At 49.4% G+C, this 14361-nt stretch overlaps 1 protein-coding gene across 3 annotated transcripts in view; it reads right to left on the bottom strand.

Moving 5' to 3' along the window:
* The window catches only part of LOC126577156 (titin), a 121157-nt gene that overhangs the window by 2249 nt on the left and 104547 nt on the right, over positions 1 to 14361 (bottom strand). Inside the window, exons 5-9 of one of the 3 annotated variants that reach the window (XM_050238592.1) lie at positions 11235 to 11450; positions 9826 to 10965; positions 9159 to 9669; positions 6782 to 7505; positions 5258 to 6702 (exon numbers count right to left, since the gene is read on the bottom strand). In XM_050238592.1, the coding sequence (XP_050094549.1) occupies positions 5464 to 6702; positions 6782 to 7505; positions 9159 to 9669; positions 9826 to 10965; positions 11235 to 11450 (3830 nt within the window). In that variant the 3' untranslated portion in view covers positions 5258 to 5463. Of the gene's footprint in view, positions 1 to 5257; positions 6703 to 6781; positions 7506 to 9158; positions 10966 to 11234; positions 11451 to 14361 lie in introns of all 3 variants that reach the window. The other 2 variants (XM_050238591.1, XM_050238590.1) reach the window with 2 other exon arrangements.

The raw sequence follows: 14361 nt of genomic DNA, 5'->3' as shown, positions 1-14361 counted from the left end.
CACGGGCAACAAAACTGGTGCTGGAAATAAATTGCAGCGCAATTCACGCTGCATGTCATGGTCGTCTCCACCTCCACGCACGCCAAGGTGCATAAAATTTATTTCGATCCCTCGTCCCGCTCTGACGCCCCCGGCAAAAGCGCACACGTTACTTCAAAGCCCAATTGTGGCCCCTGAATTCACCCAACTCATGGTCGCCAGATCACTATCGACTCGGTGGGGTGAAAATACACGGCAACCGTAAACGCGCTCCAGTTCCGAAGAAGGTTCTCGAGGGGATAAAGGACGAACCCTGTTCTGTGTGGATTTCTATTCTACAATGCACATAAATCTTGGCTGCACACCCTCCCGTGGGTGGACGGGATGGATTTGTCGTAAATCAAAGGACCATCATCTTAAGCGAACCCTCACCGCGGTACTGTTCGGTTCCTTGGGGTACTTTCTTTCTTTGCAGCACAAACGGAGCCTCGCCTCTTGAGAAGGTGGGGGAGTGGATTCAAATTTGCACACCACCAATGCCCATGCTCGAGAGCAAGCGCGTTGTAAGGTGCTGCTGTTCGAGCAAATTGCTGGCGACGATAAGACCAGTGGCGTGGCCTAAAGAGGGCACCCGGGTGAGGGTCAAATTGCAAACCACAATGGGGCAAGCTGCCTGAACGCCATGCCGTGAAGTGGTTGCGCCTTCACCAAAGTCACCCAGGGCCAGGGTGACGCTAAGGTTAATAGCGGTGACAGCTCAAAAAAAAAAAGGGGGCGAAGAACAATCTCACATGAACCACAGGGCATCTCCCCTTTTGGGGTTAGAAAAAAGTAAAAATATAAAGAGCTCGCTCGATGCTCCGGACCGAGAACACTTCACGCAACAATTCACACCACATTCCGGTGCGGTTTTGTGCCCCGTTTTGTGTCGGTGCATTTGTGCATGTTGGGTGGGTAGCAAACGGGGCTATGGACGAAAATAATCAGCAGGTTTGCTCCTCTGACTCTGGCTACGCATTCAAGCGACAACCTCGACTAGAACGACAACCTGAGCACCCTGGATCCCTCTTTTTTGCTCGACACTAAGGCCGTAGTAGTATATTCACACTAATTAGTGTCACTTGACTTCCCTCGGAGGCAGGTGGCGCCCGTTGACAGGTCGTTGACAACTGCACGCTCGATGTTGCTGTTGGCTGTGGAGCGGTCAACGTCAGCATTGTTAGTACCGTTGCCAACGGTAACACTATTCAAGCGATGCACTCTCTCTAGCTGCACTACTAGGCAGGTTGCTAGGTCGACCCTGTTTTCTGAGGTGAAACGGGCGTTCCCTTCCACATGCACCCTCGAGTGGTCTTAGGAATGTGCTCAAAACCATGGAGTAAAAAGTAAAAGAAAACATTTTCCTATCTTCTAGCTGGGATAATTTGTGAAATTACCGAAATGAAAGAGACCGCAATCATTTTGAATTGGAAAACTGTTTGCAGTTGCAAGCGAATAAAAAAGACACTCCTCTACGAACGGTGTGGTTTTGATCATTTCAAGTCACAGATGGCACCGTCACAAAAAGTGCCAAGTGGTAGCATAAACCACAGCATGATGATGATCATGTCGAAGCCAAACCGAGCTACGACTTCACAAAAAACCTCGACCAACTTCTACGACAAATCCGGAAGCACACACCACGGTACGACAACAAAACCATACCTCGTTCAGGCACCCGAACGGAATGTGCTTTTGCGAGTACACGGATGAATCGAGTCGTCAATCGATTACACGAGTCAGTGTCACTCCAGTCAGCCAGTATGGCCTTCGCCCACTGCTTTCGGTCGGTTTTTATTTGTCTTTGAGTGACCGAGATGAAAAGGATGGCCAGTAATCGAATCAATCGACAGGGATCGAACCCATCTCTCGTCGTCCCCGTTGTCGTCGCTCGTTGTTGTTTGTTGATTTTCTTTCGCAACTTCTCGCCTTGGCATTGGGGAGGAAAAAACCCCTTTTTTCAGTGTAAAAACCCCTTCGTCCGGTACAAGGGTTGCATCATCCTGCATCGCGTGCAAATAGCCTGATCGGATTGGGCGGGAAAAAGGAGGGGGTGGGGGATACCGAAACGAGCGACCGGAGGTAGTAAATCGAGTCGAAACAGAAAATAATCCGTTTAAGGATTTCCGATCCAACAATGGATTTATCCGTCGCTGGGGATGGTGACGGGTGTACCGTAAACAAGCTAGACCGGGATCCTGACCCGACTTTGGATCCTTCTTCCCCTACGCTCCTGTTGGCCACTGGTTAATAGCTCACCTCGTCCAGCGCCAGCGTAGAACAGGAAGTGTACCGCGAAGCACCAGAACCTTTTCCTCCAAACGATCGAGCGATCGAAACGGGGCCAGAAGCTCCACGGGATAGAAAACAAAAGAATCCTTCGGTAGCCACTCACAGAGTGGAAGATAAAGAGTATCGAGGGTGAACGGAAACCGGATGCGTAAAACAAAGAAATAATCCAGACCCTCCCACAGCAGCCAACTGCGCCAACAACAAAAAAATCGCTATCCCAAAGTGAAGTAATAAAACAAGTAAACGGCTTGCTGGCCCGAGCTACAGGCCCCTCCGGGAATTACGACGAATGGTGAGTGGAAAATGGAAATAGAAGCAGAAAAGAAAAAGACTCAAACTCATCCACTCAACTTCGATTTGGCGGGGGTGCGAAGAAGCTTGAAGAAGGGTGCAATTCCACGCCAAAGTCATAAAGAAGCAACGAAATGAGACGGTGACGGTGAAGTTGATCTTAACGCCCGACCCGCCAGGATACTTTTCGGCCGAGTGTGTGCTTCTCGAAGCCGGAATCCATCTTGTTCCAGTGTGGTCGATACCAGCGACGGTCGATCCTAGCTACCGATTGGATCTCTCTTATGTGTAAGCTTCGATCCATCCGGTACCAGTCTTCTATCGCAAACCTAAAGCCGTTTAATGATGCCGATGATGGTGATGATCATGATGGCAATGGGATGTTACCGAGGAACAGAAGGAAACAGACAGGGAAAAAAAACCCCCGAAAAGACAACCCAACCAAACTCCATCACTCAGCTCGTTCCCTCGGTGGCTCCATCAAGGAAGACAATGACAATGTTGCCTTTGGGTTTGTGAGCGGCAAAAGTTTTGATCATACTCAGGCAGTAGCGCCGAGTAAGTTTGCCGAGTGAAATAAACTTCCATTCGGAGCGGAGAACATTAAGCATGGACCTTTTTTTTGTGCGCTCCATAAACCTTTCTTTTTTTGTCCTTCGACTGGACTACAAAAACTCATCCTTTGAATGGAAAGGCATAGTGACAGGCAAAGGGTGCGAAGGGATTCACTGTTATTAGCAACTTTTGGTGCACACTACCATACGGACATCCGTTTGTCTGGCTGTCTCGGTACCGGGAGGACTGTCCAGGGACAGGCTGCTAAGGGTGGTGCAGGATTTCAATCAAACCAATACGATACCCCATTCTCGGTAATTTTGCTTCGATCTTTCTCTGAATTCGTCTCCGGGCATACCGTACGAGAATAGTATTGTCCAGCTTTGAGGCAATATTGCTGGAGGGGCAGCCAGAACTCGTCAGTAGACAAGGGGAAGAGCACAGACAGGGGTTCGGTGAAATTAACTTCGATGGACGAATATTACAATGAAGTCAGTTTGATGTTTCCGTAGAAGCTTCGAAGTTGAAACATCAATTTCTATGGACTTTCGTAGGAATACAAACCGAACAAAAGAACTTGACCAATAGGAAAAAGGAATCAGCATTCCTTGGCATTACTATGACAGCATAATGCCCAAAGTCGTCAGAACAGCAACGAATGCATACGGAGAACCGAAGGAAAAATCAAGGAATGCGAATGGAATGAATGTATTAATCCGTTCGGAACTTATTACCTCACATTGCACCACTGGAGGATGGTCATTGGAGATAAGAAGGGTTTAAGGGCAAGTCACAAACTTGTTGCAATTTTCCTCCTCCCACGAGTGGTCAGCCAGAAGTAGCAAACGCTAAAAGGAAATCAAATCTCTTGACCGCACCGCACCAGCCTACGAACCGTAGCTGCGGAAATGCAGTTTCATCGAGCGAGTGAAACAAGAACTAGCGAGATACGGAACCAGGAAGAATGAAGTGCTGCGGTTCCATCGCCGGGCATCCTGTTGGATTCACTTTCGCGAACGATAATTGGAAGATGGCGTGAAAAGTTTACGAGCTCAAGAGGGGCGGGCGGGAAACTTTGGCAAACATTTTGTCCATTCGCGAAAGTTAAGCGAAGAAATTAAGTAACGCTTCTCGGTTTATTTAGAGCGGGCCAATTGTCTGGGCTGGTGCGGGAGGAAGAGAAGGTAGTTTTCGAAAGTCAACATTTTATCTATCAGGATGCTGTTGCCCGAGCTTGATTCAATTTCGACTTCTTCTCGGTTCTTCTACAAACTACCAGCTTACAGCGGCAGGCTTGCTGACTTGAGCGAGATTGGCTGAATTGAATGGGAGCCCAGGATGGGATTTTTGGGTGGAATTGGTTCGCTTCGTAAGTACGGTTTTCTCTCCCGATTATGGCACATTAGTGGAAGAACTACTTCGGTGTTCGTATCTGTTTTTGGGCGCTTGATGGTTTAAGAACAATATTCTTATTCTTATTTTGAAGGTCCTAGACAAGTTTGATGAGATTTTTTCGAGGAACTTGTAGATGAAACATAATAATTTTCATACAATTAATCTCTTCAGATAAGTGTAGAGTATTTTTAAATAGAATACTTGAGGATTTGTTCAGTTCTGCAGATATTACGAGTTATCAGAACGATCAGAAAATTAATAATTGAAACGAAGCTAACAATCAATCAATCAGCAGCTCAAAGAACAAAAGTGCTTCGGTAGAATTAGCTCCCCACTCCTTGCTCTATTTATATCCATTAACAACGACATCATTTCCTTGTACGGCTCGTTGGCATTCAAAGAAAATGTCCTGATGTATTGATAATGAAATGCATTTCGAGACATTTCGTGATTTCTGTTCCGACAAATGGATGTTAAAGGAATAAGCTCAAGCCATTTCAATCCTAGAGCCATTAAACTAATCTGCAGCAAAAGGCAGATGCATGCATTTGGCCATTCCGCAGTCGTATTTCAACACTGCAAGTGCTTGAACATTCTCAACTCAAAATTCATGATCGAAAACGACTACCGTAGCAAGAAAAACAGTCTTCCAGCATCTGCAAACTCTAGAGCTTTCCCAGCACACAAAAATGATCCTCCAACTCACCTGCTAGTGTTCCATTCCGTGGCAGCACGTTGATGCCACCATCGCTGGTTGCCTTTTTCGATTTTCCCCTCATCGTTCATCCAGCGGTTCCGGTGGACGGCGGAGAGGAGAGGATGTGAGATGTGATAGAGAATGGTGTCGCAATTCGTTATCCTACACTAGAGCTAGTGGCAAGCATTTCTGCATTTCTGCATTGGATCAGCCATCTATCCCACGAACGGGAACGGTGCGTACGGGTTGGGGAAAAATCCCGGGAAAGCGGCCGCCGTCGGTTGCACCGAGACGGACTGCGTCAGGTAGGTGGTCAGCACCGTCGGAACGACCGTCGTCGAGTAGAGCGTAGTGTACGCCGTCTTGGCACCGAACGTCAGCTTCAACACTTTGCTGTTCGTCTCCGTGACGATCGTCTGCGTGACGACTGGGGTCGACTGGATCTGAAGCTGCTGTTGTTGTTGTTGCTGCTGTAGCTGTTGCTGTTGCTGTTGCTGCGGTTGCAGGAACGGATTCAGCTGTGGAATCGGTGGCAACGGCAGACTCGGCAGTGTCGTCGTCACGATTTCGTAGTTCGTCTTGGTGATCGTACCGATCGGACGCGAAATGGTGCTAAGGATCGTGTTCTGCCCGTTGATGATCGGTAGCACGTGCGATTCGTAAACAGTTTCAAGCTTTACCACCGGTTTCGAAGAAGTTATGACCGACGGGATCTGTGCGGCCGCAGCCGGATTAAGCAATCGAAGCAACGCCAACTGTTGGAGCTGTTCCGGCGTCAGAGCAGGCGTCGTCACTGGTGCTTCCGTCGTGACCCGGTTATCCTTGTTACTGCCCGTGATCTTCTTCTTCGGTCGAATGTTCTCCGGAATGTTGGTCTTGTCCACCTCCGACAGATCAAAGTCCGATCCGATGCTCGACAGATCCAGATCCGAGGGTAACCGTTCGCGCTTCGGTTTCTCATCATCCTCGTTCTCGTTATCATCACCAAACTCCAGCTCCAGATGCAACTCGGACCCAGCTTCATCCAACCGACTGTTGAACTCGTTCAGCGTTTTCGAGGGAACGAAATGGTACAGTTCCATCGGTGGCAATGTTTTCGTGGCCGTTACGAGCCGAGTCACGTGGTACGTCTGGATGAGAGTGTAACTGGTCGTGTCCCCTTCACGGACCACCGGCAAAATGTGCGTCTTGAGCATCGCTTGCGTCGTACTGAACGTTTCCGTCAGTGTTTCCAGTGGTGGCGTCTCGGTATCACTGCCCAGCACGATCGGTGGTAGCGTGGCGATGCTCGAATCGAGCAGATTGCTCTCCTTGTCGATGTGCGTCGTCGTGGCCAGAATGTTCTCCGTCAGTGGTTCCGTCAGCGATGGTGTGATGGTGGCCGTCTCCTGTTCCAGCACCTTCTCGATCGTCGAAGTGACCGTAATGTAGCGAGTGTTCTTTACCGTTCCAACCTGCCAGCGATGTGAGGAAGAGAATGGAAATGGTATTAGCATCGAAAGCGGAGCGAACGGAACCGTGGTCAAGGCTCACCTGGAAGGTGTACGGTGATTTGATGGTTGCGATCTCGTAGTAAGTATCGCGGAAGTCCGCCGGCGTCGATATTTCCACCTTGAGCGTCTCGATCGGGTAGCGCCGCTCGATCTGGTTGTCCTGTTCCGCGTCCGTGTTCAGCACATTCCCATGCACCGAGCCCGACTGGTCCAGGTCCGTGTCCGTGTCCACCTTCTCCCCGTGGTCTCCCCCGCCCACCGGCTGCGCAATATCATTAAACTGTACGGACGTGTCGGTAATCGGTGCGGTGGTGTACGTTTGATCCGTGAGTACCTGATCCTTGGCGGCAGCACCCCCTGCACCGGCCACCGGCTTCACTGCACTCTGTTTGCGGATGGCTACGGTCGGTTTGGCGGGCGATTTGTACTGCCAGCGGCCTGGCGAACGGTTCAGCTTGAACTTGTACAGACTCGTGGTGTGTCCGGGCGTATCCTGCTCCGGGGACGATGGCTGTGGCCTTGGTTTGAACGAGCGCCGTGAGGCAGCATCCTGTTGCTGTTGCTGGTACTGTGATTGCTGCTGTTGTTGTTGCTGTTGTTGCTGTGGCTGCACGGCCGACACGCTGTGGGATGATGTTGGTTTGAAACCGTTACGAGAGGATTTATTGCGCCGGTTCTGGTAGGCCGGCACGGGCACGGCCGTGCTCACAGCGGACACCGTAGCCACCTCCACGCTAGACGCGGAATAGCGATTAAATCTTGTACTGCAAGAACACGGTTAGCGGGATGTTTTCGGGTTCGTGGCGGGTGGGTGTTTGTGGTGGGGTGTGGTGGCCGGGTGTTTTGGGTGGGAAAGAAGAACGAAAACAAACGGAAGAAGGAAGAGAAAAGAAGTGTGTTTTTTTTACAGTCACCACAGGTGTTTTCATACATATGTACAGGCCGCTGCTTTGCTGTTTTGCTGTTTGGTGTGCGCATGCATGCATGGAAGGCCAAACACAAACAAACAAAAAACCAGAAAAAGAAAACAAAAGCAAAACACGGTGATAATGAGTCGATGAGTGATGTCATGATGAATGTCGTGTCGTGTGATGAGAATTTGAATGGGTCCACTGATGATGATGATGATGATGGAGTGATGGTAATGGTACAAAGAATGATAGTCAATCATGCAGTTTGTAATGAAACAAAGGGGTGAGATCATGCACACAAAACCAAACAAAAACACTCGATCACCACAGCGGCACACACTTTCAGCACACGCAGAGAGATCGATGGTAACAGTATGAAATGAAAACGTGCAAGTGATTAAAAAAAATAAGTCACAAAACATTCCTAAACGTGTTAAATTATAAAACACCACAAGTACACACAAACACGAGCACTCGCAATGAAAGATGAGAATGTGAAAATGAAAGTTCTGAAAATGGTGCATTAAAACATGAAAAACAGAAAAAACACACACAAACACACATGACAACGATCGTTTGCAGATGAATTTGTTAAGAAAAACGATGAAAACGACACACTCTCACGCACGATTGTACAATTTTTTACAAAGTTTACAGTTTTTTGGTACATGAACGTCTCATGCGTATACAAAACAAAAATAGTTAAATATGTTATAAAACAAGGGCCTCACACTAATATGAAAATGTGAAAGAATATTCTTAAAATGGTTGCCAGGCCTGGAAAACAAAACGATGTAGCTCCGTTGCCAAAATCCTATGATGGAGGCGCCAGGTAACCGGTAAAATTGTATAGTTCCAGGTGTTTGTAATAGAAATTTAAATCGCTAAATAACCCACAGTACTCAATCTCCATCACTTGGTGAATGTGGAAATGTTAAAAAATTCGTATAAAATAATTAGGTAGACCACGAATTAGGGACCATTTTTTTTAACAATGGAGAACAATATCAGTTGAGTTGAATTTGGATGAAGTTAAACGAAAGAGCATGCTCGCATTACAAACAAATAAATATTAAACTGCATGAGACGTTCGCACTTTAGATAAGTTTGGACAAAAATAAGAAGAAATCATTAATATCAATTTACAACAAATATCCAAAACATGAAAAAGAAAATATCTAGGTAAAAAAGAAACAGATAAATTTAAGAAACCATTCGCTCAATTCATTCGCCTCAATCATGCACATCATGAAATTAAAAAAAAAAACAAAAAAACGTAAAAATGAAACTGAAACATGAAAACAGAAACATGAAGCATGATACGACGACGTTCGGGCGCGCGTGCGCGTGCTAGCTAAAATGGGCTGAGATCGAGATACGAAGGATGAAGGAGGATTTGCTTTGCATAATTCTTTTGTTTTTGTCTCTTTTTTTTTTTTGGTTGGCAATCAGCAAAAAACTCGCGTCCAGCAACAATCGTTTGCGCAGAATGCGCCTCATACTCACTTCTTGACGGCGGGCTTTACGATCTGAGTGTTGCGGTACCGGCTGGCGGGTTTCTTGCCGTAACCAGCGGCAGCCGCCGTCGGTGGCTGCGGAGTGACGGTGGCCGGAGCCGGACTCGATTCCTCACCACCACCACCGACCGCCTCCTGCAGCTCGTTGTCATCCTTGCCGATGCGGTTCTTTAGGCGATTCTTGAAGTTTCCACTCCCGGCACTGCCCGGTAGACGGCGCGACGGTCGCACCAAGCTCGAGCTGGGCTGGCTGGCGAACAGATTCTCCAGCGGGAGCCCGGTGTCATCGAGCGCTTGGGAGGCGGGCGAGGGCGTAATGATCGAGGCCGCCGCCACTGCCTCCGGATTGTAGCGTGGCGTCTTGTTCAGGCTCGGTGCCGCCGTCTTGAGGATGCGCAACGTCGAGCTGGGGTTCAGTTTGACGCGTCGACCGCCGGCGCCGCCTTCCGGGGCCGCTGGTGGTGCCACCGGGGTGCCTGCCTGCTGTGCCTGACTGTGACCTTGAATGACATGAGAGGTGCTCTGTAGGACCTGCGCATACTTTCCTGAAATGTAGGTGCCGATCACGCTGGTCTCGTGGACGGTAGTGACGCCCTCCTTCACCACGGTTCCGCCTAGCTTCGTCACCAGTCCGGTCGGGTGGCCACGCTTATTACCTCGCTTCGGTTTGGCCGGTTTGGGGTTCTGGGCGCGACCTTCCGCCGTCACCGCCGCCCCGGTCGCCGCTGTCGCCGTCGGTCGTAGGTTCACCACGCGGAACGTTTCCTCGACGAACTCCGATGGTTGGCGCGACAGGAAGTCGTACTCCGGTTCACCGATGTTGTTACCGATCTGCAGTACCGGCACGGGTTCATCTTCATCCTCCTCATCTTCATCTCCTCCCTCTTCATCTTCCTCTTCTTCGTGAGCTTCCGGGGTCACTTCGGGTGTTTTGGTTTCCACGGCCGGACTTTTGTTGTTTTTCTCCTCCGTCACCTCGACCGGTGCTGGCTTTGCCTTCACTTCGTCCTCGATAACGCTGGAGAACATAATCGGTGAGTGTTCCTCCGTTTCTTCGTGCTCTTCTTCCTCCAACTCTTCCGCTGGTTCTTCCGTCGTCGTTGTTGTCGTTGTTGATGGAGTAACAGCTTCCACAACGTGTGCTTTGGGCTTCTCGGCCGTCACCTTCGGTTCCACAACTTCCGGTTGGACTTCTTCGATCGCTTCTTGTTCCGCCGCTTGTTCTTCTTCGTGGAGCTCCTCCTCAATCTCCTCTTCCTGAGCCGCTTCCTCGTGTTCCTGTTCCTGTTCTTGTTCTTCGAATTGTTCTTCCGATTCCTCCTCTTCCACCGGGATCGGTTCCTCCGTCGTTGTGGTGGTAGTCGGTTGTTCCAGGACTTTCGTCGCCACAACCTTCACTACGGGGGCAACTGGCTTTATGATGACCGCCTTGGGGACTGGCTTCACGATGAATCGCTCTTGAGGTTGCTCTTGAGGCTCTGGAGTCGTCGTTGTTGTCGTTGGTTTCAGCGGAGTGATCTCGACGATCTTCGGTTTTGGCTTGAGGATCGGTTTGATCGCTACCTTTGGGACGGCTTTCGGGATAAACTTGAGCGGACCGGCCGGTTTGGTGGTCGGTGGTTTCGGGGTTTCCGGCAGCACCTGCACAATACTGACCTTCTCGGCCTTCACTGGCAGCACCGGGAGTACGACCGTTTTGCTCGGTTTAATCTCCCTCAGCGCTTCCTCGGTGGTGGTTGTCGTGGTGGGCGTTGTTTCGATCACCGGTGGCGGTGGTGCCGTCGTTTTCGGTGGCTCTGAGGTGAAGGGGAAGGTCAGTGAAGTTAGTTAAACTAGATATGCACTTCTCTACTCATTTGATTTATCATTTTAATTTCAAATTGTGATTTCATTATTGAATTGCGAGTGAATGCCAAAAAGCGTTTTAATCCGATTGTTGAAACCCAACTTATAAACCAAAGCCTGCATCAGTGCCTGCTAGATGCATGGTTGCAGCAATCAACGCAATTGTTGATTGATTGTTTTGCAACCCCTGAAACCGGCTCTACTAGCTGCGCTTGATTACCTGTTACTGCCGGTGCGGCACTCTGGGGCGAGAAGATCATCACCGTGTTGCCGATGGTGGTGGTAAAGTCCAGAAACCCGTACACCGTCTGCGTGATGTAGTAGTCCGGATTGACGTCCTGGCTCGGTACGACGGCAAACACCGGATCACCTCCGGCATCCCGTGGCGACGAATCACCGTACACTCCGCCACCGGGCGAATACACTGCACCGTGGGCTGCAACAGGAAAAAGAAAGGAAGGGGAAGGAGAGGAACCATTAGAATCATAAATCACAACCGTACGATGCTGATGACGATGCCGATGACGGTGATGGAAAACTCAAACAAAGTGTCAACAACTTTGGGAGGAAATTAACGACGGAAGGTTACGACCGAAGCGACGACCGATCCGTGGCGTAGCATTCCGGTCATCGATACCGCACTGGCACATCGCAGCGGGAGAAGAAAGGAAACAGAGGATGGCAATTGATAATTGAGGACCTTTTGCACGAAAGCAATGCTGGCTCGCGGCGGGCGGAGCTGATAGTTTGCACAAATATTGACAGCGGTGTTGGCGTAGCATAAACTTTCCAATTTCGTCCCTGTCGAAGGATGTTCTTAGAACGGGAAACGGACGCGATGCAGGGCGGCCGAAAGTTTTCACCATGCCCTTAACAATAAACAAACAGACAAAACCATTCCGTTTCATCAGAGCGCAGGGCGTCACGAGATCGGAAGATGAAACTTTCCCTTCGAACGCACTGGCACCAGTTCCGGTATCGGCATTCGTTCGCTTGCTGGAGGCGACCAGGAGGAGGAAGGATGGCAAGTTTCCGCACAAGGCAAAAGGAAACTCGCTGAAGACAGTGGACAGTGGAGGAGAAGGGTGGCAAAACATGGTTAAGCTAATGATCATGCAACGAGGCAAACAAGGTTCTCGAGCCGGAGGTTCAGTGCAAGGAATTTTGTGTAGTGTAGTGTTGGTGGCAAACACTGTAGCCCCGCATGAAGCATAACGAGTGCAAGTCGAGCAACGACGCGACATAAACGCCATGAGGTTGTTGTTCGAGCAAGAAAACGGCGCCTGGAAGCGATCATTTTCCAGCCAATTTGTTGTCAATCAATTCAGTGAGCATTACCTTCGAAACAGCATTACGTGAAGGTTCATAAAATTGGGTAGAAGAAGACTTAATTGCCTCGCAGTAACTTCCATTTGGTCTGTAATTATCTAGCATTATTATGAGCTACAGCTTTGATTGATCATAAAATGATTTTTATGCATTATTCAAACGATATCAAGACCTCCATTTTGTATGCGAAAGCGGATTTAGGAATGGTCAATCAATCCACCAGGAGATCAGAGAGTAAAGTAGAATAATTTGAGCTTCATTTCCAATTGAATTTATCGGCTTCTCTGTATCACGACCATCCACCCCGTAGAGAGAGAGAGAGAGAGAGAGAGAGAGAGAGACAGAGAGAGAGAGAGAGACAGAGAGAGAGAGAGAGAGAGAGAGAGAGAGAGAGAGAGAGAGAGAGAGAGAGAGAGAGAGAGAGAGAGAGAGAGAGAGAGAGAGAGAGAGAGAGAGAGAGAGAGAGAGAGAGGATGCAAATGAAACCGATAGCAAATCGATTTGCATTTCAATCGCAAATTGATGCAGTGCAGGATGTAAAGTGAATCACCGATCGTTGGTCGCACTCCAGCTGCAGACGCTGAAGTAATATTTGAAATTATCTGCAAATCAAAAAAGGAACCACCACCGGCCGGCCACTGCCAGAGCGCAAAGGGGAGAAGGTTATCACCCTCTTCCCGCCGTGCGATGTGCGCCATATTTCGTCCCAGGGGTTGATCGGTCAATCAATTCAAATTTATTCCATCCATCACCCGCAGGATCTCATCACGCGTCCGGTCTAGACGGTGTAATGGCGTCTCGAGGGGTTTCGCCTTCGCCACCAGATTAGCGGAAGGGAACCGGTGCTGGGAGGGGGGGGGGGGGGGGTGGCACTCGAGCGCCAGGGCAAGAACTGCAACATTCAAATCCACCCCATTGGAGCAATAGCACTAAAGCAGTTCAGCTGCCTTTCTGTTGAACAATTCCAGTGGCCAGCACAGGGCAGGGGCCATGAACGTTTTGCGCCACTTCCAGGGAGACGAACTTGGTGCACACCGAAATTGATCGAAAAACTTTCGCTGCCCTTCCCCCCCAAACCATGGCTAAGCGAACGAGTTTTAGTCCCCGAAACTACGCATCCTGCTGAAGTGGCACGGATCAGGCATAAATCTAGTCCAAGGGGAGGTTAGCCGATTAGCTGGCAGTTAGCGTTTGGGGGGGGGGGGGTGGTACCGTTTCACCGGAAACACAAATACTTCTCCAACTGCTGCTGCTGCTCCCCAGTGGATTTGGGGTGGTTGGGCTCGAGAGATTTGCAAATTAGCATTTTGCGTGACGAGCCAATTTTAAATGGAGAGTTTCTTGGTGCAAAACCATCGCATGCATGTAGCAAACCGTTTTAGAACTCCGTCCTTTTGCTTCGGCCTGCATTTTGTGCTGAAAGTTGCTCCACCAGGACTCTGATTGAAGTGCATGCCTCTATGTGTCTGTAAAGGAGCTAACGGTGGCAGTAAAGTTGACGCAGTTAGATCGAGTGTGCACAGCGAACCCTTTTTTCCCTTCGAGACGTATGGCCCATGCTGTATTTTCCATGGAAACTCAGCGCTGCCGACTGCGACTGCAATACACTGATTGAAGTGCAGCAGGCACTCGGCCCGAACCGATGGAAGGAAAATTCGTCACGACACAAACGACAAAGTTGTGTGGCCACTATCTTCACCGCTCGTGGCCACTCGACCCTCGAAGACCACCCTCCCCCTCTACAAAAAAAGAGCAACGGAAACGGAAAAGCAATCGTCCGAATGAAATGTAACTAGACTTCTTTCACTGCGCCTTGTGCACCATCGCTTGTGATCTTTTTTTTTCTTCCTCCTGAGCCGTGGGTAACGACGACATGCATCTCAAAGTTTCTCCCTCCCAGGAAGTGGAACCTCCCCCCGGGGAGGAGCTCAGAGCTGCTTCCTTTTGCTTCCGTTTACGTGCATGCATGGTCACCGGTAAGCGCGCGCTCAGTGCACGGCAAAAATGGGAAAAATTGG

Source organism: Anopheles aquasalis, chromosome 3, assembly GCF_943734665.1.
Source record: "Anopheles aquasalis chromosome 3, idAnoAquaMG_Q_19, whole genome shotgun sequence".
Lineage (NCBI taxonomy): Eukaryota > Metazoa > Arthropoda > Insecta > Diptera > Culicidae > Anopheles > Anopheles aquasalis.
The sequence above is the reverse complement of the archived record's forward strand: the minus strand, read 5'-3'. Positions and strand labels throughout refer to the sequence as shown.